At 41.3% G+C, this 27,632-nt stretch overlaps 2 protein-coding genes and 2 long non-coding RNA genes across 8 annotated transcripts in view; 1 reads left to right on the top strand and 3 right to left on the bottom strand.

The window, feature by feature from the left end:
* Positions 1–671: 671 nt before the first annotated feature.
* LOC135563951 (uncharacterized) lies at positions 672–2,515 on the top strand. Its single transcript, XR_010460678.1, has 2 exons — positions 672–1,446; positions 1,541–2,515. It is a non-coding gene; the product is annotated as an uncharacterized LOC135563951 (long non-coding RNA).
* A 369-nt stretch (positions 2,516–2,884) lies between these two features.
* LOC135563950 (uncharacterized) lies at positions 2,885–4,516 on the bottom strand. The gene is made up of 2 exons (XR_010460677.1): positions 3,749–4,516; positions 2,885–3,654 (listed from the first exon to the last, which is right to left on the bottom strand). It is a non-coding gene; the product is annotated as an uncharacterized LOC135563950 (long non-coding RNA).
* Positions 4,517–7,436: 2,920 nt separating this feature from the next.
* On the bottom strand, positions 7,437–12,623 carry fgf21 (fibroblast growth factor 21). 2 transcript variants are annotated; one of them, XM_029628761.2, is made up of 5 exons: positions 12,310–12,623; positions 11,032–11,982; positions 10,745–10,822; positions 8,936–9,039; positions 7,437–8,828 (listed from the first exon to the last, which is right to left on the bottom strand). In XM_029628761.2, exons 2-5 carry the CDS (start codon positions 11,480–11,482, stop codon positions 8,529–8,531), a joined length of 933 nt encoding a protein of 310 aa, XP_029484621.1. In that variant the 5' UTR covers positions 11,483–11,982; positions 12,310–12,623; the 3' UTR covers positions 7,437–8,528. The 2 variants fall into 2 exon arrangements, with proteins under 2 accessions (XP_029484621.1, XP_029484622.1); XM_029628762.2 differs by lacking the exon at positions 12,310–12,623 and having other exon boundaries at positions 11,032–12,123.
* Positions 12,624–13,127: 504 nt separating this feature from the next.
* The window catches only part of LOC115106612 (liprin-alpha-3-like), a 40,088-nt gene continuing 25,583 nt past the window's right edge, over positions 13,128–27,632 (bottom strand). The window contains exons 19-30 of one of the 4 annotated variants that reach the window (XM_065008002.1): positions 26,968–27,089; positions 23,191–23,369; positions 22,782–22,982; positions 22,541–22,603; positions 21,997–22,023; positions 17,381–17,556; positions 16,908–17,005; positions 16,212–16,387; positions 15,897–15,965; positions 15,264–15,426; positions 15,048–15,115; positions 13,128–14,595 (exon numbers count right to left, since the gene is read on the bottom strand). In XM_065008002.1, the coding sequence (XP_064864074.1) occupies positions 15,063–15,115; positions 15,264–15,426; positions 15,897–15,965; positions 16,212–16,387; positions 16,908–17,005; positions 17,381–17,556; positions 21,997–22,023; positions 22,541–22,603; positions 22,782–22,982; positions 23,191–23,369; positions 26,968–27,089 (1,327 nt within the window). In that variant the 3' untranslated portion in view covers positions 13,128–14,595; positions 15,048–15,062. The other 3 variants (XM_065008003.1, XM_065008004.1, XM_065008005.1) reach the window with 3 other exon arrangements.

Below are 27,632 nucleotides of genomic sequence, written 5' to 3'. Positions count from 1 at the left end.
GGAGCCTCTTGTTTTAGTTTCTGCCTGTAGGCAGGGATCAGCAAAATGGAGTCGTGGTCAGCTTTTCCGAAAGGGGGCGGGGCAGGGCCTTATATGCGTCGCGGAAGTTAGAGTAACAATGATCCAAGGTTTTACCACCCCTGGTTGCGCAATCGATATGCTGGTAAAATTTAGGGAGTCTTGTTTTCAGATTAGCTTTGTTAAAATCCCCAGCTACAATGAATGCAGCCTCCGGATAAATGGTTTCCAGTTTGCAAAGAGTTAAATAAAGTTCGTTCAGAGCCATCGATGTGTCTGCTTGGGGGGGGATATATACGGCTGTGATTATAATCGAGGAGAATTCTCTTGGAAGATAATGCGGTCTACATTTGATTGTGAGGAATTCTAAATCAGGTGATTTAATATTAATATTAATGCTATGAATGCCTTCTCTCTTGGCTAGGAGTTGGTTGTGGAAAGATTGACTGTGCCACTTCTTGTTTTTATAAGAAACATTAATGTGTTGGAAATTACAAACGGTTTGCATAGTCAACTGACACACACACTTACCCAAACATTATTTTCACAGTACCCAGGTCCAGAACAAATTCAAGGAAACTACAGTCTTATGCAGAGGCATGAGGGCGTGGAACTCCATTCCATCTCATATAGCGCAAGTGAACAGCAAACCTGGGGCCTGTTGCACAAAAGTAGAATTAAGACATCCGGGATAAATGACTCAGCTGAGCTCAATGAAGCCAAAACATGTGCGTCCAGGCTTAATTGGTTGCACAAAGACCAAGCCAGGATGAGCAGACACGGATTCATTAAGCCAGGTGAAACCAATCCTGGATAGGTGCGCGCTCACGGCTCACTCAAATAGACCCCGCCACAGATCACAGATTAACTGATTTACCATGGCAACTAAGAGCCGCGTACTTTTCCCCGTCGGAAGCACAAATCCTCATGGAGGCATACGAGGAGGTAAAATATATAATTAAGAAGAAAGGCAACACCGCCACAGTGATAAAGCAAAGAGAAAAAGCGTGGCAAAGTATTGCAGACCGCCTGAATGCGTAAGTAGTGCACAATTACACACTCACCGCTCCGCTGAAACATCACAATTACAATTCAAATATTTAATTCACATCTCCAAAAATGCAGTTGTACTGTAATTATGAAACGGTTAAATTTTTAATTGAAATGCACTGCAGATATGAGTGAAATTGTGTAAAGTAACTCCATCACACTGTATAAAGCTATGATAAAATTTTTGATATTGTCCATTGACGAACACTCTGCATTGCCAGTGATGTGCATTGATTGGTGTAATATTCCTCATCTTATGATTTCAGATGGTCTGCAATGCTGACTGTGTGATCAGCAATGTTGTGGCAAAATGGCCTGGCTCAGTCCATGACTCCAGAATCTTTCGGGCCTCTGAAATCTATCAGTGCCTATCACAAGGTAAGCCACACAACCCCTATTTATAACCATCATGGCTGTGTCAAGAATATCACTGTGTTTATGAGGTAGTAATGATGAGATTTTGTGTTGACAGGTGAATTCTCTGGTGTGTTGCTGGGAGACAGGGGTATGGCTGCCAGCCTTTTCTCCTGACACCTTTCACAGACCCCAGGAAGCACAGCAGGCCTACAACCATGCCCATGCCAGGACCAGGGCCAGAGTTGAAATGACCTTTGGCCTCCTGAAGGCACGCTTTCACTGCCTTCACAAATTAAGGGTCAGCCCTGTTAGGGCATGTGATATTACTGTGGCTTGTGCTGTCCTCCACAATGTGGCCTGCCTGAGGAAGGAGAGGGCCCCCAGAGTGCCACCAGCCATGGACTGGGACAATCCGGCAATCTTCCCTGATGACGACAGTGGTCGGCTGCTGAGGGACCAATATGTGTTGAATTATTTTAGTTAGTATGTGTGCTTTCAATTTTGGTTAAATATGTCCTGCGGTGGCAGAGGAATTTGGGTTTTTTTGGGTTCGTTTTTTGACGAATTTGGCCTCTTATGATGTTTGTGCGGTATACTGTGTGTAATACAAGGCTGCAGGGAGGCTACTGCATCCATTCATTTGTCTGTTCAGTTGATGTGTATGGATTTGTCCTGCATTTATTTTAGTGTGCAGACATGCAGGGTGTGTTATATACAGAGTTTTGTGCAACAGGCCCCTGTTGCACAAAACTAGGATAAGGGATTAAGCCAGGATATCTTGGTGATCCTGGCTCAATTGATCCGTAATCCGGTTGCACTAAAGATGGATAGGGGGCAGGAGGATATGTTATGGTATAAATTACCATGGAGATTTATTCTGTGGAGCTAGCCTGCTCCAGACCAGGCTAAATTCCAGGATCTATTTAATCTCATCCCTAATGTCAGTCAGCAGTCACCACAAATGGAAACCAATAGTTATTTCACTGCTCACTATACATTGTTATCACATGTAACTAGACCCACTGTTATTATTTAAACGTTTGTGATCATTAATTTCAATGATTTTGGATAAAAAATGATTTTTAGATGATGTTGCTATCATTAGATAATTTACAGTTTCCCATAGACTATAAGGCTATATATAAAATGATAGAATATTAGGGCCACAGAGGGGAAAAAAACACAAGTCATAATATTGTAACCAGTTGTTTTAAAGGAGGACAGTTGTTAAAATGACAGATGTGGGGCATTTCGTGAAATTGTACTTCAGTATGGTTTCATAAACAAAGACATGCTGATGTGCCAGAATATTAAGTATCACATTGTCATAAGTATCAAAACTGTAAAAACAATATGTAGCTTTTCTGCAGAAAGAACCAGCCTCATAAATTTATGACTTTATCCTTTTTCTTCAGTGTGGCCCTAGTACTCTGTCATATAAACAAATACACATTCCATATGAATATAAAAACACAATGTGTAACATTATGTTCCTTTATTGAATAAGGACAAAACAAAGCAGGTAAACCATCAGCTCCTTTCGAAACTGAAGTCACAGTGACTCTACAAGATGGAAAGCACAGAATCCAAGCATATTATACAAAATGATACATACACATTCAAAGGTCTGTATATAACACACCCTGCATGTCTGCACACTAAAATAAATGCAGGACAAATCCATACACATCAACTGAACAGACAAATGAATGGATGCAGTAGCCTCCCTGCAGCCTTGTATTACACACAGTATACCGCACAAACATCATAAGAGGCCAAATTCGTCAAAAACGAACCCAAAAAAACCCAAATTCCTCTGCCACCGCAGACATATTTAACCAAAATTGAAAGCACACATACTAACTAAAATAATTCAACACATATTGGTCCCTCAGCAGCCGACCACTGTCGTCATCAGGGAAGATTGCCGGATTGTCCCAGTCCATGGCTGGTGGCACTCTGGGGGCCCTCTCCTTCCTCAGGCAGGCCACATTGTGGAGGACAGCACAAGCCACAGTAATATCACATGCCCTAACAGGGCTGACCCTTAATTTGTGAAGGCAGTGAAAGCGTGCCTTCAGGAGGCCAAAGGTCATTTCAACTCTGGCCCTGGTCCTGGCATGGGCATGGTTGTAGGCCTGCTGTGCTTCCTGGGGGTCTGTGAAAGGTGTCAGGAGAAAAGGCTGGCAGCCATACCCCTGTCTCCCAGCAACACACCAGAGAATTCACCTGTCAACACAAAATCTCATCATTACTACCTCATAAACACAGTGATATTCTTGACACAGCCATGATGGTTATAAATAGGGGTTGTGTGGCTTACCTTGTGATAGGCACTGATAGATTTCAGAGGCCCGAAAGATTCTGGAGTCATGGACTGAGCCAGGCCATTTTGCCACAACATTGCTGATCACACAGTCAGCATTGCAGACCATCTGAAATCATAAGATGAGGAATATTACACCAATCAATGCACATCACTGGCAATGCAGAGTGTTCGTCAATGGACAATATCAAAAATTTTATCATAGCTTTATACAGTGTGATGGAGTTACTTTACACAATTTCACTCATATCTGCAGTGCATTTCAATTAAAAATTTAACCGTTTCATAATTACAGTACAACTGCATTTTTGGAGATGTGAATTAAATATTTGAATTGTAATTGTGATGTTTCAGCGGAGCGGTGAGTGTGTAATTGTGCACTACTTACGCATTCAGGCGGTCTGCAATACTTTGCCACGCTTTTTCTCTTTGCTTTATCACTGTGGCGGTGTTGCCTTTCTTCTTAATTATATATTTTACCTCCTCGTATGCCTCCATGAGGATTTGTGCTTCCGACGGGGAAAAGTACGCGGCTCTAGTTGCCATGGTAAATCAGTTAATCTGTGATCTGTGGCGGGGTCTATTTGAGTGAGCCGTGAGCGCGCACCTATCCAGGATTGGTTTCACCTGGCTTAATGAATCCGTGTCTGCTCATCCTGGCTTGGTCTTTGTGCAACCAATTAAGCCTGGACGCACATGTTTTGGCTTCATTGAGCTCAGCTGAGTCATTTATCCCGGATGTCTTAATTCTACTTTTGTGCAACAGGCCCCAGGCCCCTGGTTTCAAAAAAACAAACAAAGCAACACCATGGCACAATGCCTCTCCATGTGACCTACATGTTGTACCACATTGAGACCACAAGATGTCACCAAATGATTTCCCAAACACTTTCCCTGGCTGCCACTGCTCTTGCTCAATGACAAATAATTCCTGTGTCATCACAACCTTTGGACATATTTCAACAAAACCATTTTGTGGTAAATTTATCAATTTTCTGGAAATGTTATAAAAGTCATATGTATGTATATATATATATATTCCAATGAAGTTAGATCTATAATTGTTTTTTAAATATGTATAATATTTAAATATACAAGTAGGAAAGCCTTAATATGAGTAGTAGTAATATATTGGCTGAGTGTGTTGGGGACAACTCGCCCTATAGATTTGTCAAGTTGGTTAGTACATCTACTTTGTGCATGTCACAAGTAATTTTTCCAACGATTGTTTACAGACAGATTATTTCACTTATAATTCACTGTCTCACAATTCCAGTGGGTCAGAAGTTTACATATGCTAAGTTAATTGTGCTTTTAACAACTTGGAAAATTCCCCAAAATTACATCATGGCTTCAGAAGCTAGGCTAATTGACATCATTTGAGTTGATTGGAGGTGTACCTGTGGATGTATTTCAAGGCCTACCTTCAAACTCAGTGCCTCTTTGCTTGACATAATGCGAATATCAAAAGAAATCAGCCAAGACCTCAGAAAAAAATTGTAGACCTTCATAAGCCTGGTTCATCCTTGGGAGCAATTTCCAAACGCCTGAAGGTATCACGTTCATCTGTACAAACAATAGTATACAAGTATAAACACCATGGGACCACGCAGCCGTCATACCGCTCAGGAAGGAGATGCGTTCTGTCTCCTAGAGATGAATGTACTTTGGTGCGAAAAGTGCAAATCAATCTCAGAACAACAGCAAAGGACCTTGTGAAGATGCTGGAGGAAACAGGTACAAAAGTATCTATATCCACAGTAAAACAAGTCCTATATCGACATAACCTGAAAGGCCACTCAGCAAGGAAGAAGCCACTGCTCCAAACCGCCATAAAAAAGCCAGACTACGGTTTGCAACTGCACATGGGGACAAAAATCATACTTTTTGGAGAAATGTCCTCTGGTCTGATGACACAAAAATAGAACTGTTTGCCCATAATGACCATCGTTATGTTTGGTGGGGTAAAAAAAGCTGAAGAACACCGTCCCAACGTGAAGCACGGGGATGGCAGCATCATGTTGCGGAGGTGCTTTGCTGCAGGAGGGACTGGTGCACCTCAGAATATAGATGGCATCATGAGGTAGGGAAAATTATGTGGATATATTGAAGCAACATCTCAAGACATCAGTCAGGAGGTTAAAGCTTGGTCGCAAATGGGTCTTCCAAATGGACAATGACCCCAAGCATTCTTCCAAAGTTGTGGCAAAACGGCTTAAGGACAACGAAGTCAAGGTATTGGAGTGGCCATCACAAAGCCCTGACCTCAAACCTATAGGAAAATTGTGAGCGGAACTGAAAAAGCGTGTGCGAGCAAGGAGGCCTACAAACCTGACTCAGTTACACCAGCTCTGTCAGGAGGAATGGGACAAAATTCATCCAATTTATTGTGGGAAGCTTGTGGAAGGCCACCCTAAACGTTTGACTCAAATTTAACAATTTAAAAGCAATGCTACCAAATACTAATTGAGTGTATGTAAACTTCTGGCCCACTGGGAATTTGATGAAAGAAACAAAAGCTGAAATAAATATCTCGATTATTATTCTGACATTTCACATTCTTAAAATAAAGTGGTGATCCTAACTGACCTAAGACAGGTCATTTTTACTAGGATTAAATATCAGGAATTGTGAAAAACTGAGTTTAAATTTATTTGGCTAAGGTGTATGTTAACTTCAGACTTCAACTGTATGTACAAATTATAATCGTGCAATAGCAGAGCATGAAAGTTGCCACATCAATGTTACACTGAGTTAATTAGTTCAGTTATTGTTACTAAATGTTACATTCCGATGTTATTTACTGTTATTAGTTATATTCCATTCCAATATTATATTCCAATTAATATTTTTTTTATTAATTAAAAACGATTAAATACCTTTTGCTCCTGAATGTCAAGGTACCTGGGTACACCCAGTGTAAACTGTAGCCATTTATTTCCCTTTATAGTTTATTTGCCTAAGCATGATCTTCATCCACATACCGTTTTTGTCTTCCAAATGTTGCTTTTTTGTGTCAACAATTACACATTGTTCTTAGGGGGGGCTAGTTACCCCCTAGTACTCCATGTGTAACTGATAGATTCACACACACACACACACACACACACACACACACACACACACACACACACACACACACACACACACACACACACACACACACACACACACACACACACACACACACACACACACACACACACACACACACACACACACACACACACACACACACACACACACACACACACACACACACACTACATGTTAATGTTTTTAAGTGTATGTAAATTGTAAAGTCTTTTGTAATGTATTTTTCGTTATATGTCGGACCCCAGTAAGACTAGCTGTCGCCATTGGCATCAGGCTAATGGGGATCCTAATAAATCAAAGGGTTCATTATGTTGGCTACAACCTTCCAAACACTCAGCACTTATTAGCTATTTATGGTGTGATGTGTTTAAGCATTTCTCCAGAAGAACTGCCCTGGTTTGTCTGGCCTATTCCTCCATTTTAGTATCTCTACTTGAGCATCCTTGCTGCTTTTGCCATTTTCATTGTATTGTTATTCAGTGTTTTAGAATATAATTAATAACATGATCTAGCTGGTATTTTCACTGGATATCTGCAGACAGCCTAGTCATACTTCACTAGAAAACATGAGCATATATAAAGCTAAGTGTTACAAAATTACTCTTTATTTATTTAGCAATACTCTCTTGGACTATAATATCAATAAGCTCCTAGACATGGTGTCAAAAGCCAGATAGAACTATTGTTCATACATAATTTAGCAACCTGGTCTCATAGACTAGACGTAACATAATAAAAGTACATCCGGGACACTCAAATTAGTATGATATGTTGCTATGATTACATAAGACAGAAGGTTACTTAAAGCAATCATGTAAGAAGGGATGGGTGGATGGGTTGACATATAACGCGAATGTGTAGCAACCCAAAGGTTGCGTGTTCAAATTTCATAACGGACAACTTTATCATTTTAGCTAATTAGCAACTTTTCAGCTACTTACTACTTTTTAGCTGTTTGCAACTACTAAGAATGTTAGCTAACCCTTCCCCTAACCCTAAACCTTTAATCTAACTCCTAACATTAACCCTATCCTTAACCCTAATCCCTAGCCTAGCTAACATTAGCCAGCTAGCTAACGTTGGCAACCAAACAATTGGAATTGATAACATATACATTTTTTCAAAAGCGTTACATATTGTACGTTTGCAAATTAGTATCATATCATACAAATTGTAATTTGTAACATATAATACGAAATGGATGCTGGACCTCCACAAAGTACTACATTCATACGAAATGTAACAGATCATAATAAAAAGTGTGTCTTGGATTTACATACAGATTAAAGCGAAATGATCTGAGACTAGGTTGCATTTAGGCTTCAAAAGGTTTAAAAATATAAATAATGCAAATAAATTATAGCTACAGTACAATGATTCAAACTTGAATTCAAAACACAAGAGAGAAATATACTGCATATAACATATTCAACATGACATTCAAAGTGAGACCATATTCACACCAGTCAGTCCCATCAGAGTTATGGAACTAAAGTTCACCATCTACTTACTGAACTCTTCAAACCAAAACATTTGCCACGGGCCAATAAAAGTAACAGTGTTTCTACCACAAGTGAAAAAAATCACTTTAGGAATTAACATGGTTATACAATCCAGTATACCTTTAAATAAATATACTTGGTTCATTGTATACTTCCATCAACAAACTCAATTTTCAACTTCACTTATCCCTGGAGAACTGTGGACTGACAACACCAGTGAGACCCCTGCCGAAAGGGTTATCTGAGTCCAGGTCAAGCTGTTGCTCATTCTGTTGTTGATTTTCAGCTGTATTCGTCATACTTCTAGATACCAAAATGTTTCTCAGGGGTAGGAACCGATGGAACGGGAGCCCATGTTGCGGTGTGGAGCCTTTTGAGGTGAGGGACACATAAAGTTTGTGATGTGAAGAGAAGAAACGAGAGTATCCATCAGCTAGCAGCAGCTCTCTGAAGGTGCAGTCAGCCTCTGTGTAGTGGCTCTGAGGAAATGGATAACATCGAAAGAAATGTGTTAGATGCAGTGAAGCAAGGCCTTTAGCTGTGCCATATTTCATGCTATAGTAGATGATATTTGTCCACTGCCCACCTGTCCCCTCAACTGGCCAATGCTGTCCACACAGAGGAAAAGGGATGAGGACACACCCTTGATAACTGTCTCACCTTCTCGAACTGACCTCATCTCCAACACACCTGAGAACACACAGTAAACACATCCAATACAAATGTCATCTATTATTCAGGTGTTTGGGAGATGACTTATAAAAGTATAAACTTCATAATACTCAATTCTGTAAGGTCTATCTGTCTGTCAAACACTCACTGCAGTGGAGGTGCCTCAGTCAATTTCAGAAAAATAAATAGTGAAACATAAAAAAGTGATCCCTTTTAGATTAAACTATACTAAATATATTCATGTCAATGAATCATTTATTAAAACACACTGTTTTGCAATAAAGGTCTGGAGTAGCCTCATCAGCACTTTCTGGTGGGCTCCCAAGTGACGCAGCGGTCTAAGGCACTGCATCTCAGTGCCAAAGGCATCACTACAGACACTGGTTCAATTCCAGGCTGTATCACAACCGGCCATGATTGGGAGTCCCATAGGGCGGCGCACAATTGGCCCAGCGTCATCCAGGTTAGAGTTTGGCCGGGGTAGGCCGTCATTGTAAATAAGAATTTGCTCTTAACTGACTTGCCTAGTTAAATAAAATAAATATATAGCCGGAGCACAGCTAGTTTCCGTCCCCTTCAATACAAAACCTAGAAGGCTCATCATTTTTACCCCATTCCGTAGACTTACACAGTAAATATGACGACTTCAGGAGGACGTCCTCCAACCTATCAGAGCTCTTGCAGCATAAACTGACATGTTGTCCACCCAATCAAAGGATCAGAGAATGAATCTAGTACCAAAAACATAAGCTACAGCTACCTAGCACTGCAATGCATAAAATGTGATGAGTAGTTGGCTCAAAGGGAGAGAAAGACAATAGTTGAACAGTTTTGAACAAATTAATTTCTTCCAAAATAAAGGAAAAGCAAGAGAGAGAAAGATAGAGAGCTAGCTATATTTCATAGTATTTTTTCACATTCACTTACTTAGCTAGAAAATGCAGCTATCTAATTTAGCCTACTCAAACACCTGGCTCAAACAGAGAGCTATGCTGTGTTAGCTAGCTAGCTGGCTAGGCTATCCAACACTGGAACTCTTCCAAGCCAAGGTAATCTTTTCGTTGTATTAATTTATTGCCATTGGGGCCCGCCAGTGTAACTATTAAACTGCTTGCTGTACACAGTACTGCATGATTGTAGTTTACTGTAGTAGCTATTTTGACTATGGTGTTAGCTAATATGGTGACAATGATGTAGGCTGTGTGTAGCTGTTAGCGGTTATGGTATGAAGGTTTGGCTTGGAAAGGTTTTTCTGCCTGGTCACAGACAGCTGTTTTGTTGTGCACTGAAGTCCACACAAGCGAAGGGAAAAGGTGAAAGGAGGACAGCGCGGAGATGCGAAAAATAGTTATACAACGAGCAAAGTGATCATGCTGTTTGTATGTGGCTGCTATGAAAGTGAACTGTGTGTGCGGGTTATCAGAGGTGTTTTAATTCCACCGTTTCTTAAACGGAAGCAAGTGGAACAAAACAGGGATAAACGTACCTGAAATTTGTCCAATACAAACTCTTGTTTGCAACTGTTTGGAGTAATGATTACACCCTAGATTAGCTAGATGCAGGCAAGAGTGTGCAAGGCGATATTGAATGTGTCATTGTCTGTTAACTTGATTAATACACATTTTCTCTCGACCTGTGCACCTACCTTGTAATAGAAATAAGCCCATGCTCGTTAAAAAAAGTCCTCCCTAATCTTAAACGGCACCGACCGCCACTGACTTACTGTGAGAGGTCTGAGCAGGGCTTCCTGTCACTTTTCCATCTGGGGTCATCTCCAGAAACAGTTCTTTTCTTTGATTATCTGGGGGGGGGAGTGGAGACATTACATGTAAACATGACAACAACAACGACAAAAACAGTATTTAAGAGGCAATAACTATTACTACTAAGAAAAAAAGATGGCCTACATACCGCGAGCATAAACCGAAGGATCGATAAGTACACACCTGAAATACGTTTTTGTTTTTTTAAGTGAATGAGCATAAGACAGAAGAGAAGTGAGCTTAATACCTGTGTAGAGATGTCTTTCTCTGACTTGATCATTGAAGAGCAGGAGTGGGTTGGAGTCAGGAATATATGATGATATAGAGAGAGATAGGAGGCCCAGAAGGGAGCAGGAGAACAGGGAGATGTGTGCACACAAGGACATTTGCGAGATGAAATTGACGAGAGAGCTCTTGCACAAAAAAAAGAAAAGAAATCTGGTTCTGCAATGTTTCTGGATATACCAACAGAATAAATGAAATAAATAACAAATAAATAGAGCTACAAAGCTGTCTTCACCCCAAATTCTAAAATGTAGCACGGTGTGCATCCTTATAAAGGAGGTAATGGAGAACGTCAGGGGGAGGTCACAGGGATTGACGGTATAAGGATGAGTCAGGTCGATTCTAAGGAGTTTATAATAACATAAAATTGTCAGGACCTGGAGAATGTGAAAAGCCCATGGTAGGAAATGCATAGTGGCTATATAAGGGCTTCCTCCTTGTCGGCTCCTTCTAAGATGAATAGAATTACTTTTACTACAGTGACATTTCTTTCCAGCATGTTGGTGTTTACTAGTAAACTGTGGGCAGTGTCAAACAGCAAAATTGGTAACAAATTAGAGCTTATGGTTTCCAACTTTCCTATATGTTTAATGCTCTTTTCAAGTGTTAAAAAAACAAGTGTTCAATTGTGAAACAGCTAAACACTTTCTTTTAAAGTGTTTCGGTTGGATTCAATCATTTACCATTTTCACGAGTCTTCAAATAAACACACCCTCGTTGTTTTTCTTCCATACCGATTGCTCAACGTCATGACGCCTGTGTTAGTTGAAGACAGGGAAATGTCAGGTACTGATGACAATGTTTGTATTATTTTGAGTGTGTATAAGAAGTTGATTTACAACCGTCGTTGAGCGTGTGTTTACTGAACTCCAGCTGCAGTAAGACACTTTAACGGGGGTCCAGGACAGTCAGCCTGCAACAGTCACACATGTATTAGCACACTTCTGAACAATGTAGGTCATGACCACTGCGCTGTATTCTCCTGAATGAACGTGCACACGCAGTCATCTTGTTGGACGGGGATCCAGTTAGCGTGGATGACACCTTCCGCCATTCTCGTAATAACAAGGCGTGAACTTTGACTGAATCTGATGTTCTCCCGATACGAGTGTCATGGAATGTACGTCATTGTAGAATGACGGGTGAATTTGCCCTTTGATATTTTCCGATACAGGCACACTTCACTGTTCTGAACTCGCTCAAAGTGACATTACTTAATTGAAGAAGTATTACACATTACCGTAGGCTAGACTAATTGACGCCAAGCAGTTGAAGAAATCTCTATCGACGTGTCTTCATGATGACGAATGAAGGATGGAGTCCCACCAGCAAAGTCCTATAGTCACTGCAGATTCACCCAGAGAAAGTGTGCCTACATAAGGATGTTTTCCACACTGATGCCCTAGACAAGTTTATTGGGGTTAGAGAACTGGCCGTTTTGTTTAGATCCTCTGCCAAAACACTTGGTTAAACTATGAAAAATTCAGTTAAAAGCTGTATAAAATGTTGATTTAAATGTGCTCCATGAAACAATTTACAGATCATTTTGTTTTCCTCACAGTTCGGCATGTACAGAGCATGAGGAGGAATAAGGGGGAATTTCCCAGCCTCTAGTTTCCAGAGAAAGCCCCATGTAACACACGAACACGAAGTAGTGTTATTGTCTTCAGCCTCAGAAACAGGAAGAAGCTGCTGTTTTGATGCAACAAACGTGGCCACCTGCCAGTAAACAACTTACTCTATAGCTTCAAACAACGGATACTGTATGTCATTGACACGAAGGGCTATTTTCAGGTGGAATTATTACATAGAGCGCCTTTAATTGAGAGAAAACAAGTCAATGTTAGAAATGTGAGTCAAACTGAGGACTTGGGAGAAAACGTGTAAATATCATCACGATACAGTGTAAACATCCACACAACCATAAGAGGGAAGAATGATGAAAATCAGGAAATCGTCAAGTAACCTGTAATTTCCTGTTGACCTCCCGTGACTTTATTTGGAATAGAAAATATAAAGCTGAATAAAATGAACAAACACTCAGTTCCCATCCATTTTACAGGTCTTTTTTAATTACAGCTTTTACAATCATTATCATTATTGTTATCATATTATATTTAATTATCCTCACTACTCTTCATAATTGATATTAGTTTAAATCATAACACAATTTGTTTTCAAAATGTACACATACAAGTAGTATATCTTAATGTCCATAATTTGAAACGTATTTACTTTTCAACCTAAAATGAAATTACAGTCAATCTTAACTAAGTATGAAATTAAAATACCATGTATACATACATACTGTACACACACATACATACTACACACACACACACACACACACACACACACACACACACACACACACACACACACACACACACACACACACACACACACTTACCTACCTACATACAATAGAGGTTATCATTTTTTAAAAATGATAAAAAATAAAATACACCCATTTTACAAATTCCTTACCCAAGTTTTCACGTCATTAGATGATTGATTTCATTACTCTCACTCTATGTTTTTGTTTTGGCATGCATATTAACACAAACGTTCAATTCTTTTCTCTTTCTTTTTTTAACAGGATTTTGTCATAATGCACTTCACTTCAATTGTCCAAGGTCCTTCTCATCTCATGGTGTCTGTTATGGCTTAAGAACATACGAATCCATTCCCTCATTCCCTCGCATACTCTCCCTTCATAACACTTTATAACCCTTATGACTCTGTCTTCATACAGTACATTGTTTCTCAACCTCTGGTCCCTGGACCGACAGCAGTCCCTATGGTGATTCTCACCGATCCCTCAGATGTTTAGCCGTACCTGACCCTAGTGAGTACTCAAATGCTAGTTTTAATGTAAGTGCTTCCCCAAAAGAGAAGGACCATAGCTTGTGGGTCCTGAGTAAAGGAAATACCTTAGCTCGCCTGTCCACGGTAGAAAAAGGTTGAGAAACAAAATCCTAATACCAAGTTACTGAGATAGGGTATGCATGTTCTATCGACAATTCAAATCAAAGAAACGTTCTATCAGGGTCATCATTCTGTTGATCCAAATGGAAATGCAGTTTTACATCCCAATGAAAAAAAATAAGAGTCATTGTGTCAATTTTCCCATTTCACACAGGGAAGAAGAACTTCACACTGGGCGATGGGAGTCATTTTTTACAGCATCAAACAGCTTCATGCCACAACTGTGGACTAAGACGGAGGGAGAGAGAGAGAGAGAGAGAGAGAGAGAGAGAGAGAGAGAGAGAGAGAGAGGGGGAGAGAGAGAGAGAGAGAGGTGGAGAGAGAGAGAGAGAGAGAGAGAGAGAGAGAGAGAGAGAGAGAGAGAAATGGACAGACAGACATTCACTCTATTTGAGTATCTTTTCATTCTCTCACATTGCCCTTGTTTCTTCAAGGATTCCAGTGGAATTCTTTTTTGTTTGTGTTCTATTCTCCATTTTGTTGATGATCTTCATCTTTTTTTCTTCAAAAACGTTTTTTTTTGGGGGGGGGTGACTCTCTAAAACAAAGACAGGATAGATAAATAATGATGCAACCATAAAGTAAAACTCAATTTCAGTATGGGTCGGTTCTTGTCTGAAATGTGTTTGGAAAACTGAGATTACTGAAAGGACTGAGATATGTTTGGATGAAAGGTTACTGAAATTACTGAATTGTTTTTAGGATGACTGAGAACACTGAAATTAGCTAAATGAGTTTCAATAACTGATATGAATGACTGAAATACAGTCTGTTTGGACGCATGAGATTACTGAAATTACTGAAATGTACCTGGATGACATGCTTGGGTGACTGAAATTCAGACAATCTTACAGAAGGTGACAAGAAACCATTCCGATTTTTTAGAAGTTGATGCTTTGTTGAGCCAAGACCCTAAGGAATTATTTCGGACTACTTTGCAAACTTGAAAACGTTCATGATATTCTTTTGGCAATCAAGTATTTTTCTCACCTGATGTGCTTATCTCTAGCAGGAATATGTTCTCACTGACCCCGACTCACCCCTGGGCCCAGAGTTCACTGAAACAGACAGCATTACGGTTTTCAAACAGCTGTCAATGACACTAGACCTCCAGCCAATAACACTGAAATGAGTGGTCAGCATGGAACCAATGACTCATAGAGCTGGTTCCCAGTGGGAAAGACATGAAGAAGAGGACCCCCTCACCTTCACTCTGGACTTTCCTCAGGGTGACGGAGGGCGTGGAGATGGCGGAGGCACGGAAGTTGGCGGGTAATGTTTCTGAGGAGTCAGAGGTCACGCCCCGGAGGTCCTTCTCTCTGAACATCTTCCTCCACGAGGGCGAGCGTGTGAACGTCTTAGTGCCGTCCTGTCAACAAGACGCAGAGGATTGACACACAAAAAATATTGCACCATGCAATTCATTAGATTTTCTAAGTGCTAGTTATGTATACTAAAGAACAGCATGTGGAAAAAAATACATGCACATGGGCAGGTAGCCTTGAGGTTGCTGGTTTGAATACTGGAGCTGACAAGGTAAAAAAAAAAAAAAAAAAAATTGCAGTACCCTTGAGCAAGGCACTTAACCCTAATTACTCCAGGGTCGCTGTACAATGGCGACCCTGGCCTTGAACCCACTCCCTGCAGGTTTCTCAGGGGGAGTTGGGATATGCAAAAAAACAACATTTCCATTACACATCTTGTGTGTGACAGGACAAATATAAGCACCTCCCCCCAAACAGTTAATGTTGGTTGAAGCAAACTGCCTATCTTGAAAAAATGGCCTATCTTTATGAGCAATAGTCTTAAGTAACCAACTACATTTTAAAAATGTTTTACCTCATCTGGTCTTCTCTCAGTTCCCATGGAGATGAGGGCATTGTACTCCTTCTCCAGCATCTGCCTCGCCTGGGAGAGAAATGTGTTTTAAGATTATAATTAAGATTATCAAGTGGATTTCATGATTAAGATTATCTTGATTAAAATGTAATGACCAAACAGTTGCAGGTAAGGGAAATTAAGTAGGTTGGTGATTGTGGTGAATGAGGGTTATTGTGATTAGACTACAATAGTAGAATTGAGCGCATGTGCTCTGACTTTCTAGCATAGTGGTGAGTACCCGCATGTTCTGACCGGACTTCTAAGTTCAGGTACCTGTGTGTTCTGATTGGGTATCTGGAGGAGCAGGGCAAGGTCAGTGTAGTCAAACGTGTCATCCAGGGCTAGGAGGGCCCCATGTACCCCACTCTCTGTGAGGTTATCTGCAAACTCCTTTAGCCCAATGGCCTGGACCCAACACATCACTCGCTCATTGGACCATACCATCACATCTACGGAGGGGGCAGAAAGCTAATACAGTGAAACAGCTACTACAGCGAAACAGCTAATACAGTGAAACAGCTAATACAGTGAAACAGCTAATACAGCGAAACAGCTAATACAGTGAAACAGCTAATACAGTGAAACAGCTAATACAGCGAAACAGCTAATACAGTGAAACAGCTAATACAGTGAAACAGCTAATACAGTGAAACAGCTAATACAGTGAAACAGCTAATACAGTGAAACAGCTAATACAGCGAAACAGCTAATACAGCGAAACAGCTAATACAGTGAAACAGCTAATACAGTGAAACAGCTAATACAGTGAAACAGCTAATACAGCGAAACAGCTAATACAGCGAAACAGCTAATACAGTGAAACAGCTAATACAGTGAAAAATAGCATTTGAGAGACAGAAATAATATAATATTTTGCCATACCACATTCATTTGCAATGTCAAAATCCAAATCCCAGACGAGCCCCGAAATATATTACGGCTCAAGTTACCTGTGTGCAGTATTCTCACCTTGGTTCTGATGTTGGCTCTCATCCCTCCTCCTTTCAAGCTCCTTCCTGTCGTAGTTCAAACGCTTCAAGCACATGATGCCATAATGCAGACTTACCCTGAGCGAGAGAAAGAGAGTGAGAAAGAGAGAGAAAGAAAGAGATAGTGTTACTGTCAATGTCCTCACAACCAAAGACACAACCACTGTAAAATCCTGATGCAGACAAACTAAGGTGGAGAAGAAAAGAGAAAAAATAACTCTGAAACAGAGAAGAGGAATGAAAGAAATGTTGGAAAAACCATCGGTAGAAATGTGTAACTAAGCAGAGGACACCAGACGATCCGGTATTAGCTTTGGTGTTTTCATGCGGCACACAAATTAAGGAAACAGATTTGTGCCAAATCCATACCAACATTTTTGGCCTGAATCTGCTTCCATACACAGATTGCCTTTCAATGACACTAAACATTGATTGAAATGATTTGAATCCAACCTGTGGAAGCTGTCCACCATTTTGAGCTGTCCCCTCAGCTCCTTCTTGGTGAGGTGGTCCAGCATGCGAGCGTCCACCAGGGACTCCATGAAGTAGGAGCGGTACTGGGGCAAACCCAGGCTGGGAAGCCACTCATTCCCTACCCACTCATGGTTCATGTCCCCATAGGCAAGGATCTAAATAGGGGAAGAGAGAGAGAGAGAGAATCAATGTCCACTGAGAGACAATATATTTAAAATATCCTTCCAAAATGTGAGATACAGTACCAGTCAAAAGTTTGGACATACCTACTCATTCAAGGGTTTTTCTTTACTTTTACTATTTTCATTATAGAATTATAGTGAAGACATCAAAACACATACAGAATCATGTAGTAAACAAAAAAAGTGTTAAACAAATCAAAATATATTATACATTTGAGATTCTTCAAAGTAGCCACCCTTTGCCTTGAAGACAGCCTTGCACACTCTTGGCATTTCTCTCAACCAGCTTCGTGAGGTAGTAACCTGGAATGCATTTTAATTAACAGGTGTGCCTTGCTACAAGTTCATTTGTGTAATTTCTTTCCTCCTTAATGCGTATGAGGTCATCAGTTGTGTTGTGACAAGGTAAAAGGCCAAGTCCATATAATGGCAAAACAGCTAAAAAAAATTAAATAAAATGACCATCCATCATTACTTTAAGACATGAAGGTCAGTCAATCTGGAAAATTTCAAGAACTTTGAAAGTTTCTTCAAGTGCAGTCGCAAAACCATCAAGCACTATGATGAAACTGTCTCTCATTAGGACCGCCACAGGAAAGGAAGACCCAGAGTTACCTCAGCAGCAGAGGATACATTCATTAGAGTTACTGTAACTGCACTTAGAATGCAGCCCAAATAAATGCTTCACAGAGTTCAATTAACAGATACAGTTGAAGTCGGAAGTTTACGTACACCTTAGCCAAATACATTTAAACTCAGTTTTTCACAATTCCTGACATTTAATCCTAGTAAAAATTCCCTGTCTTAGGTCAGTTAGGATCACCATTTTATTTTAAGAATGTGAAATGTCAGAATAATAGTAGAGAGATTGATTTATTTCAGCTTTAATTTCTTTCATCACATTCCCAGTGGGTCAGAAGTTTACATACACTCAATTTGCATTTGGTAGCATTGGCTTTAAATTGTTTAACTTGGATCAAATGTTTTGGGTAGCCTTCCACAAGCTTCCCACAATAAGTTGGGTGAATTTTGTCCCACTCCTCCTGACAGAGCTGGTGTAACTGAGTCAGGTTTGTAGCCTCCTTGCTCGCACATGCTTTTTCAGTTCTGCCCACAAATTTTCTATAGGATTGAGGTCGGGGCTTTGTAAGGGCCACTCCAATACCTTGACTTCGTTGTTCTTAAGCCATTTCGCCACAACCTTGGAAGTATGCTTGTGGTCGTTTGTCAATTTGGAAGACCCATTTGCGAGCAAGCTTTAACTTGTCTTGAGATGTTGCTTCAATATATCCACATAAGGGATGGTGTTCTTTGGCTTGCAAGCCTCCCCATTTTTCCTCCAAGCATAACAATGGTCATTATGGCCAAACAGTTCTATTTTTGTTTCATCAGACCAGAGGACATTTCTCCAAAAAGTACGATCTTCGTCCCCATGTGCGGTTGCAATCCGTAGTCTGGCATTTTTATGTCGGTTTTGGAGCAGTATCTTTTTCCTTGCTGAGCGGCCTTTCAGGTTATGTTGATATAGGACTCGTTTTACTGTGGATATAGATAGTTTAATACCTGTTTCCTCCAGCATCTTCACAAGGTCCTTTGCTGTTGTTCTGGGATTGATTTGCACTTTTCACGCCAAAGTCCATGGTCCCATGGTGTTTATACTTGCATACTATTGTTTGTACAGATGAAAGGGGTACCTTCAGGTGTTTGGAAATCGGTCCCAAGGATGAAACAGACTTGTGGAGGTCTACAATAGTTTTTCTGAGGTCTTGGCTGATTTCTTTTGATTTTCCCATGATGTCAAGCAAAGAGGCACTGAGTTTGAAGGTAGGCCTTGAAATACATCCACAGGTACACCTCCAATTGACTCCAATGATGTCATTTAGCCTATCAGAAGCTTCCAAAGCCATAACATAATTTGGGGGAATTTTCCAAGCTCTTTAAAGGCACAGTCAAATTAGTGTATGTAAACTTCTGACCCACTGGAATTGTGATATAGTGAATTATATGTGAAATAATCTGTCTGTAAACAATTGTTGGAAAAATTACATGTGTCATGCAAAAAGTAGATGTCCTAACTGACTTGCCAAAACTGTAGTTTGTTAAAAAGACAATTTTGGAGTGTTTGAAAAACAAGTTTTTATAACTTCTTATGGCTGGGGGGGATGTATTGAGTAGCTTGGATGAATAAGGTGCCCAGAGTAAACTGCCCTCTACTCAGGCGCAGAAGCTAAGATATGCATATTATTAGTAGATCTGGATAGAAAACACTCTGAAGTTTCTAAAACTGCTTTAATGATGTATGTGACTATAACAGAACTCATATGGCAGGCATAAACCTGAGAAAAAAATCCAACCAGGAAGTGGGAAATCTGAGGTTTGTAGTTTTTCAACTCATTGCCTATTGAATATACAGTGTCTATGGGGTCATATTGCACTTCCTAAGGCTTCCACTAGATGTCAACAGTCTTTAGAACCTTGTTTCAGGATTCTACTGTGAAGGAGGAGGGAATGAGAGCTCTTTCAATCAGGTGTCTGCCATGAGCTGATCACGCACGCTCCCGTGAGAGGTTGCTGCGTTCCTTTTCATTTCTAAAGACAAAGGAATTCTCCGGGTTGGAACATTATTGAAGATTTATGTTAAAAACATCCTAAAGATTGATTCTATACATCGTTTGACATGTTTCTATGGACTGTAACGGAACTTTTTGACTTTTCGTCTGGACCTAGTGATCGCGCCTCGTGAATTTGGATTTGTGAACAAAATGCGTGAACAACAAGGAGGTATTTGGACATAAATTATGGACTTTATCGAACAAAACAAACATTTATTGTGGAAATGGGATTCCTGGGAGTGCATTCTGATGAAGATCATCAAAGGTAAGTGAATATTTATAATGCTATTTCTGACTTCTGTTGACTCCACAACATGGCGGATATCTGTATGGCTTGTTTTGTGTCTGAGCGCTGTACTCAGATTATTTCATGGTGTGCTTTTTTCGTAAAGTTGTAAAATAATCTGACACAGCGGTTGCATTAAGGAGAATTGGATCTATAATTCCAAGTATAACACTTGTATCTTTTATCAATGTTTATTATGAGTATTTTTGGAAATTGATGTGGCTCTGCAAAATCACCGGATGTTTTGGAACTACTGAACATAACGCGCCAATGTAAACTGAGATTTTTGGATATAAATATGAACTTTATCGAACAAAACATACATGTATTGTGTAACAGGAAGTCCTATGAGTGTCATATGATGAAGATCATCAAAGGTTAGTGATTCATTTATCTCTATTTCTGCTTTTTGTGACTCACCTAACATAATCGTTTAGCATGCTTCCGTCGTAAAGCCTTTTTGAAATTGGTTTATCTTTAAAATGGTGTAAAATACTTGTATGTTTGAGTTATTTTAATTATGAGATTTCTGTTGTTTGAATTTGGCGCCCTGCACTTTCACTGGCTGTTGTCATACCGATCCCGGTAGTGGGATCTAAGCCATAAGAAGTTTTAATTTAAGATCTTTGGTTCCAACCGTCGTGTCTTTGTGAGACGCAGAGTAGGTGAACGGATGATATCCACATGTGTTGTTCCTACCGTGAAGCATGGAGGACGAGGTATGATGGTGCTTTGCTGGTGACACTGTCAGTGATTTATTTAGAATTCAAGGCACACTTAACCAGCATGGCTACCACAGCATTCTGCAGCAATACGCCATCCCATCTGGTTTGCACTTAGTGGGACTATCATTTGTTTTTCAACAGGACAATGACCCAAAACACTATTTGACCAAGAAGGAGAGTGATGAGTGCTGCATCCGATGACCTGGCCTCCACAATCACCCAACCTCAACCCAATTGAGATGGTTTGGGATGAGTTGGACTGCTGTGTGAAAGAAAAGCAGCCAACATGTGCTCAGCATATGTGGGAGCTCCTTCAAGACTGTTGGAAAAGCATTCCTCGTGAAGCTGGTTGAGAGAATGCCAAGAGTGTGCAAAGCTGTCATCAAGGCAAATGGTGGCTACTTTGAAGAATCTAAAATATAACATATATTTTGATTTGTTTAACACTTTTTTGGTCACTACATGATTCCATATGTGTTATTTCATAGTTGTGATATTCTACAATGTAGAAAATAGTAAAAATAAAGAAAAACCCTTGAATGAGTAGGTGTGTCCAAACTTTTGACTGGTACTGTAGATAGATAGAGTTAACCTCAGTTCTAGTCCTGAGTATAGTCTATACTTTATTTTGAAGTGGACAAAAAGTCTGTAAAAAAGTATTGATCAAAATCTAAGGAAAATGCCCAAATTGCTGTATCGGATTTATGGTCTGTTTACAATGTGATATCATTGATTTAATTTCCTGTTCATGACAATAGTATTCATGACAAAAACTACAATAATATCTCACCTGGTCCCAGCTGAACTCCTTCACTTCCTTCAGTGGAGGCAAAGGAAAGGGATAGAGAGAGAAAGGGATAGAGGTGGAGGGAGAGGGAAAGGAACGATTGCCAGGACGTGTTTTTACGGTAAATGACAGGAGGCGTTATGGAGAAAAAAGATGTAAGGAAGGAAGGGCAGAAGGGGGAATAGTTTGTTAGTGAATGAAAATTAGTTGGAGAAACACTACACTCAAAGAGAATTTGGGGGAGTAGTGGGGAAAAGGTGCAGCGACACATGCCTAATCAGAGACAAAGACAAGGAAAACAAATTGTAAATGGAATTTCATTCAGCATAGTCTCAAGTTGCTTGTTGATTTCAAGCAAGTTGGATGTGTACCATCAATTCTTAATACAGTTAGGAATTAATAGAAAATTGTTAGATAATTGAGTTGCACGAAAGTCTTGGGATGTCTTAATTGGTCAAACATGGATTAAATCAGTTTTGAAATAAGATAGTGTGTAGGAGAACTAAAAGCAAATATAAAAAGAGAGAGATTAGGCAAAACAACTTACTGGTTTTATGGCAGCGGTCAGTGACTCCATTTCGGCATGAGTCATCCATATATCACTCGTCGACTGTGATGTCACCGAGGACAATTTGAGATTCAGATGGAAAAAGAATAAGGACATGTTTACAGTTTGCATACATTTTCACTCAGACGTATTCAAACTTCTATATGTGCAGCAAGTATGTTACTGAACATATGCTAATGTTTGTGTGCGTGTTTGTGAGTGCATATGCTGTAACACTTACGGAGCGTGTGCTGGCCGGTGCCGAGGGGCTGGTGAGGGACACCATCTCCTGGATGGCCAGGCGCAGTTTCAGGCGGTGCAGGGGGTTACTGATGCCAATCTCCCGCTGGATCTCTGTGTCCGACAGGTTGGCCATGATGGCACCGCTCTTCACATTGGCACGACATGCTGCCACATACCAGGCGGGCATGCCCACCCACAACTAAGAGGAAGAGGAAAAGGAAGAGGAGGGGGAAGATGTATCTGCTTTGGGAATATTTACAAAAATATTCCCTGCCAATAATGATGCATTTAATATGTTCATCATGTACAGTACATTATTCAGATTCATTCATAGTAAGATGGAGCACCTTCAGGTAAAACAATGCACATGATTTCCTCCCAGATAGTTAAACAGTGAGACTTCATACCTCAAGCCATGTAACCACCGTGGGGCCATCCCATGAAGCGAAGGGAAGACCCTGGCGACAAGCTTCTTCTAGCAGGTCGTGCTTCTTCTTGCTGCGGCGATCTTTCTCCACGGTGCCAGTTCCCATCTTGGCCAGGCCCAGGGGGTCAGCTGAGCCCAGGTCATCGGAAGGTGTGGAGGCTGAGGTCAAAGGTCATGTGAGAAACTACTCCCCATGATTACTGGACAATCTCTCTTGCCATAAATAATTTGTTTTTCTTCTAAAAACATAGAAAAATGCTACCCTGGTTGATTATTTAAAATAATATTGAGTATAACTGTGTACACTGAGTATACCAAACATTAGGAACACATTCCTAATATTGAGTTGAACCTCAATTAGTCGGGGCATGAACTCTACAAGGTGTTGAAAGCGTTCCACAGGGATGCTGGCCTATGTTGACTCCAATGCTTCCCACAGTTGTGTCAAGTTGGCTGGATGTCCTTTGGGTAGTGAACCATTCTTGATACACACGGGAAACTGTTGAGTGTGAAAAACCCAGCAGCATTGCAGTTCTTGACACAAACCGGTGCACTTGGCACCGACTACCATACCCCATTCAAAGGCACTTAAATCTTTTGTTTTGCCCACTCACCCTCTGAATGGCACACATACAGTGGCTTGCGAAAGTATTCACCCCCCTGGATTTTTTCCTATTTTGTTGCCTTTCAACCTGGAATTAAAATAGATTTTTGGGGGGGTTTGTATCATTTGATTTACACAACATGCCTACCACTTTGAAGATGCAAAATATTTTTTCTTGTGAAACAAACAAGAAATAAGACAAAAAAAATGAAAACTTGAGCTTGCATAACTATTCACCCCCCCCCCCCCCCCACACACACACTTTTTGCAGCAATTACAGCTGTAAGTCTCTTCGGGTATGTCTCTGTTTCCCCTTGCTCCTGTTTGTTTCTAGTTTGCCTGCCCTGACCCTGAGGCTGCCTGCCATTCTGTACCTTGTCACACCACACTGGATTATTGACCTCAGGGCTACGGAAGTATGGGAACAACAGTTGGCCGTATGCTTCAGTCTGGAGGAGTTCGTGGCGGAGGTAAAGGAAGTTTTTGATGCTCCATTGTCCGGGAGAGAGGCTGCCCAGAAGTTACTCCAGCTTTGAGAGCTTTATGGAAGCTACCCTAGCTACCCATCCCCACCCTGCTGGTCATCTATGAACATTTGAACATCTTGGCCATGTTCTGTTATAATCTCCATCGGGCACAGCCAGAAGAGGACTGGCCACCCCTCATAGCCTGGTTCCTCTCTAGGTTTCTTCCTAGGTTCTGGCCTTTCTAGGGAGTTTTTACTAGCCACCGTGCTTCTACACCTGCATTGCTTGCTGTTTGCGGTTTTAGGCTGGGTTTCTGTACAGCACTTTGAGATATCAGCTGATGTAAGAAGGGCTTTATAAATACATTTGATTTGATTTGGACGGGCGCTCTATAGGCCCGGTCATCCACAATACCACCCCCATCAACTTACGTGTATCAGGGCACCACAGCAAGACGATCCAAATCCTGCTCATTAAGTCTTATCAGGTTCCTGTGGTATTAGGGTTCTCTTGGCTCCAGCTAGTGCCATCATGGGCTCGAGCCTGTTTTGCCACGCTCATTTCCAGAAGTCAGCGCAGCCTGACCCAGGACATCTTCCTAGGGGCTTGGAAGTTTCCCCGGACCTCTCCACCAGGACCTCCGGGAGTTCAGTAAGGCCCGGGCCACCGACCGCACCGGCCCTATGACTGCGGAATAAACGGATGTTTTTCCTGACGCGGTCCACTCCTCCAGGCTTGCCTGCCACTCGGGTTCCCATCGGACCCTGGCCTTTGTGCGACAACGCTTTTGTGCGACGCCCATCATAGTTCCTGACATCTCCATGTTTGTTGACACATGTACGATCTTTGCACCGAACAAGACTCCTCGGCAAGCACCGGCTGGTCTCCTTCAACCTCTGCCTGTTCCTCACCGTCCCTGGTCTCACATATCCCTGGACTTTGTCACGGGTCTCCCTCCGTTTGAAGGCAATCCCAACATCCCGACAGTGGTGGACTGTTTTTTCAAAGCCGGCCAATTCATTCCTCTCCCTAAGCTACCCTCTGCCAAAGAGACGGCCCAGCTCATGGTGCAGCACGTCTTCCGGATCTATGGACTCCCAGTGGACATGGGTCCGATTGGGATCCTCAGTTCTCGTCCCGGTTCTGGAAGGCGTTCTGCACACTCATTGGGTCGTCGGTCAGCCTGTCCTCCAGGTTCCATCCCCAGTCCAATGGCCAGTCGGAGCGAGCCAACCAAGACCTGGAGTTGACTCTTCGCTGCCTGGTCTCCGCCAACCCCACCACCTGGAGCCAGCAACTAGTGTGGGTCAAATACCCCTGCAACAACCTTCTTTGCTCTGCCACGGGTCTCTCGCCCTTTGAACGTTCCCTGGGTTATCAGACTCCGGTCTTCCCTGAGCAAGTGGAAGAGGTCGGCATACCTTCAGCTCAGATGTTTGTCTGCCGCTGTTGTCGTACCTGGAAGAGAGCCTGGTCGGCCCTTCTCAAGACCACCTACACATATCGACGACAAGCGGACCGCCACCGGACCCTGGCATTGTCATGGGCAGAAGGTATGGCTGTCCACCCGGGATCTGCCCCTCTGTGTGGAGTCCTGCAAACTTTCCCCCCGGTATATCGGCCCTTTCCCCATCTCCAAGGTCATTAGCCCCTCTGCTGTTCGTCTTCTGTTGCCCTGTACCCTCCGTATACATCACACTTTTCATGTGTCTAGAATCAAACCCATGTCTCACAGCCCTGTTTCCTGATCCTGAGATTGCCTGCTATTCTGTACCCTTTGGACTCTGATCTGGATTACCGACCTCTGCCTGCCCTTGACCTGTCGTTTTGCCTACCCCCTGTTCTAGTAATAAACTTTTGTTACTTCGACACTGTCTGCATCTGGGTCTTCCCTAAAATGTGATATGGTCAGTATATGTCATGGAAAGAGCAGGTGTCCTTAATGTTTTGTATACTTAGTGTATATTAGTGTATACTTTATAAGTAAACAGTTTGTGTGCAAAATACAGGCAACCTTACATTGTTTCTAACCCTCACACCCCACACACGGTCAACCGGTGGTGAAAAGTACTTAAGGAAAAATACTTTAAAGTACTACTTATGTATTTTTGGGGGGTATCTGTACTTTACTTAACTATTAACATTTTGGGCAACTTTTACTTCACAACATTTCGAAAGAAAAATTTGTATTTTTTACTCCATACATTTTCCCTGACACCCAAAAGTACTAGATTTTGACAGGAAAATTGTCCAATTCACACACTTATCAAGAGAACATCGCTGGTCATTCCTACTGCATCTGATCTGGCAGACTCACAAAACACAAATGCTTCATTTGGAAATTATGTGTTAAGAAAAACATTTTTAATGTTGCTGTCTGGTTTGCTTAATATAAGGTATTTGAATTTGTAAGTCGCTCTGGATAAGAGCGTCTGCTAAATGACTTAAATGTAAATGTAAATGTAAATGATTTGATACTTAAGTACATTTTAGCAATTCCATTTACTTTTGATACTTAAGTTTTTTTTTAAAACAAATACGTTTAGACTTTTACTCAAGTAGTATTTTACTGGGTGACTTTTAGTTTTACTTGAGTCATTTTCTGTTGAGGTATCTTTACTTTTACTCAAGTATGACAATTTAGTATTTTTTCCACCACTGTGGTCAACTCTCTATATTGACTTACCCAGAGAGGCAGACTGACTCCCAGGTCCTCCGATCCTCCCCTTCTCCTTCTTCCCAAACAGGCGTCCAATGGAGGACTTGATGCTCTTCTTCTTGCTGGCTTTGTGGAGAGAGTCCTGACTACTGGTGGTTACAAATTAATCACAGAACATCACTGGTGAATAAAAAATGCAACCATTTCAAATGAGGAAATCAGACAATTGAAATAAATTCATTAGGCACTAATCTATGGATTTCACGACAGGGAATAGAGATATGCATCTGTTGGTCACAGATACCTTTAAAAAAGGTAGGGGCAGAAAAACCAGTCAGTATCTGGTGTGACCACCATTTGCAGTGCAACACATCTCCTTCGCATAGAGTTGATCAGGCTGTTGATTGTGGCCTGTGGACTGTTGTCCCACTCCTCTTCAATGGCTGCACGCAGTTGCTGAATATTGGCGGGAACTAGAACACTCTGTCGTACACGTCAATCCGGAGTATACCAAAGAGCTCAATTGGTGACATTTCTGGTGAGTATGCAGGCCATGGAAGAACTGGGACATTTTCAGCTTCCAGGAAATGTGTACAGATCCTTGCGGCTTGGGGCTGTAAATTATCATGTTGAAACGTGAGGTGAGGGGGGCGGATGAATGGCACGACAATGGGCCACAGGATCTCATCAGG

The sequence above is a fragment of the Oncorhynchus nerka genome, linkage group LG23, assembly GCF_034236695.1.
Source record: "Oncorhynchus nerka isolate Pitt River linkage group LG23, Oner_Uvic_2.0, whole genome shotgun sequence".
NCBI lineage: Eukaryota > Metazoa > Chordata > Actinopteri > Salmoniformes > Salmonidae > Oncorhynchus > Oncorhynchus nerka.
This window is presented reverse-complemented; position numbering and strand designations above follow the sequence as displayed.

Excerpts from the sequence above, each read along its gene's own strand:
- fgf21 (XM_029628761.2), bottom strand. The coding sequence starts at position 11,482 with ATGCATTTCCTACCATGGGCTTTTCACATTCTCCAGGTCCTGACAATT. Across the intron at positions 9,040-10,744 it reads CCCTGCTCAGACCTCTCACA|GTGTGTTGGAGATGAGGTCA; the intron begins GTAAGTCAGTGG and ends GTGTGTTCTCAG. Across the intron at positions 8,829-8,935 it reads TTGGCCAGTTGAGGGGACAG|AGCCACTACACAGAGGCTGA; the intron begins GTGGGCAGTGGA and ends CCATTTCCTCAG.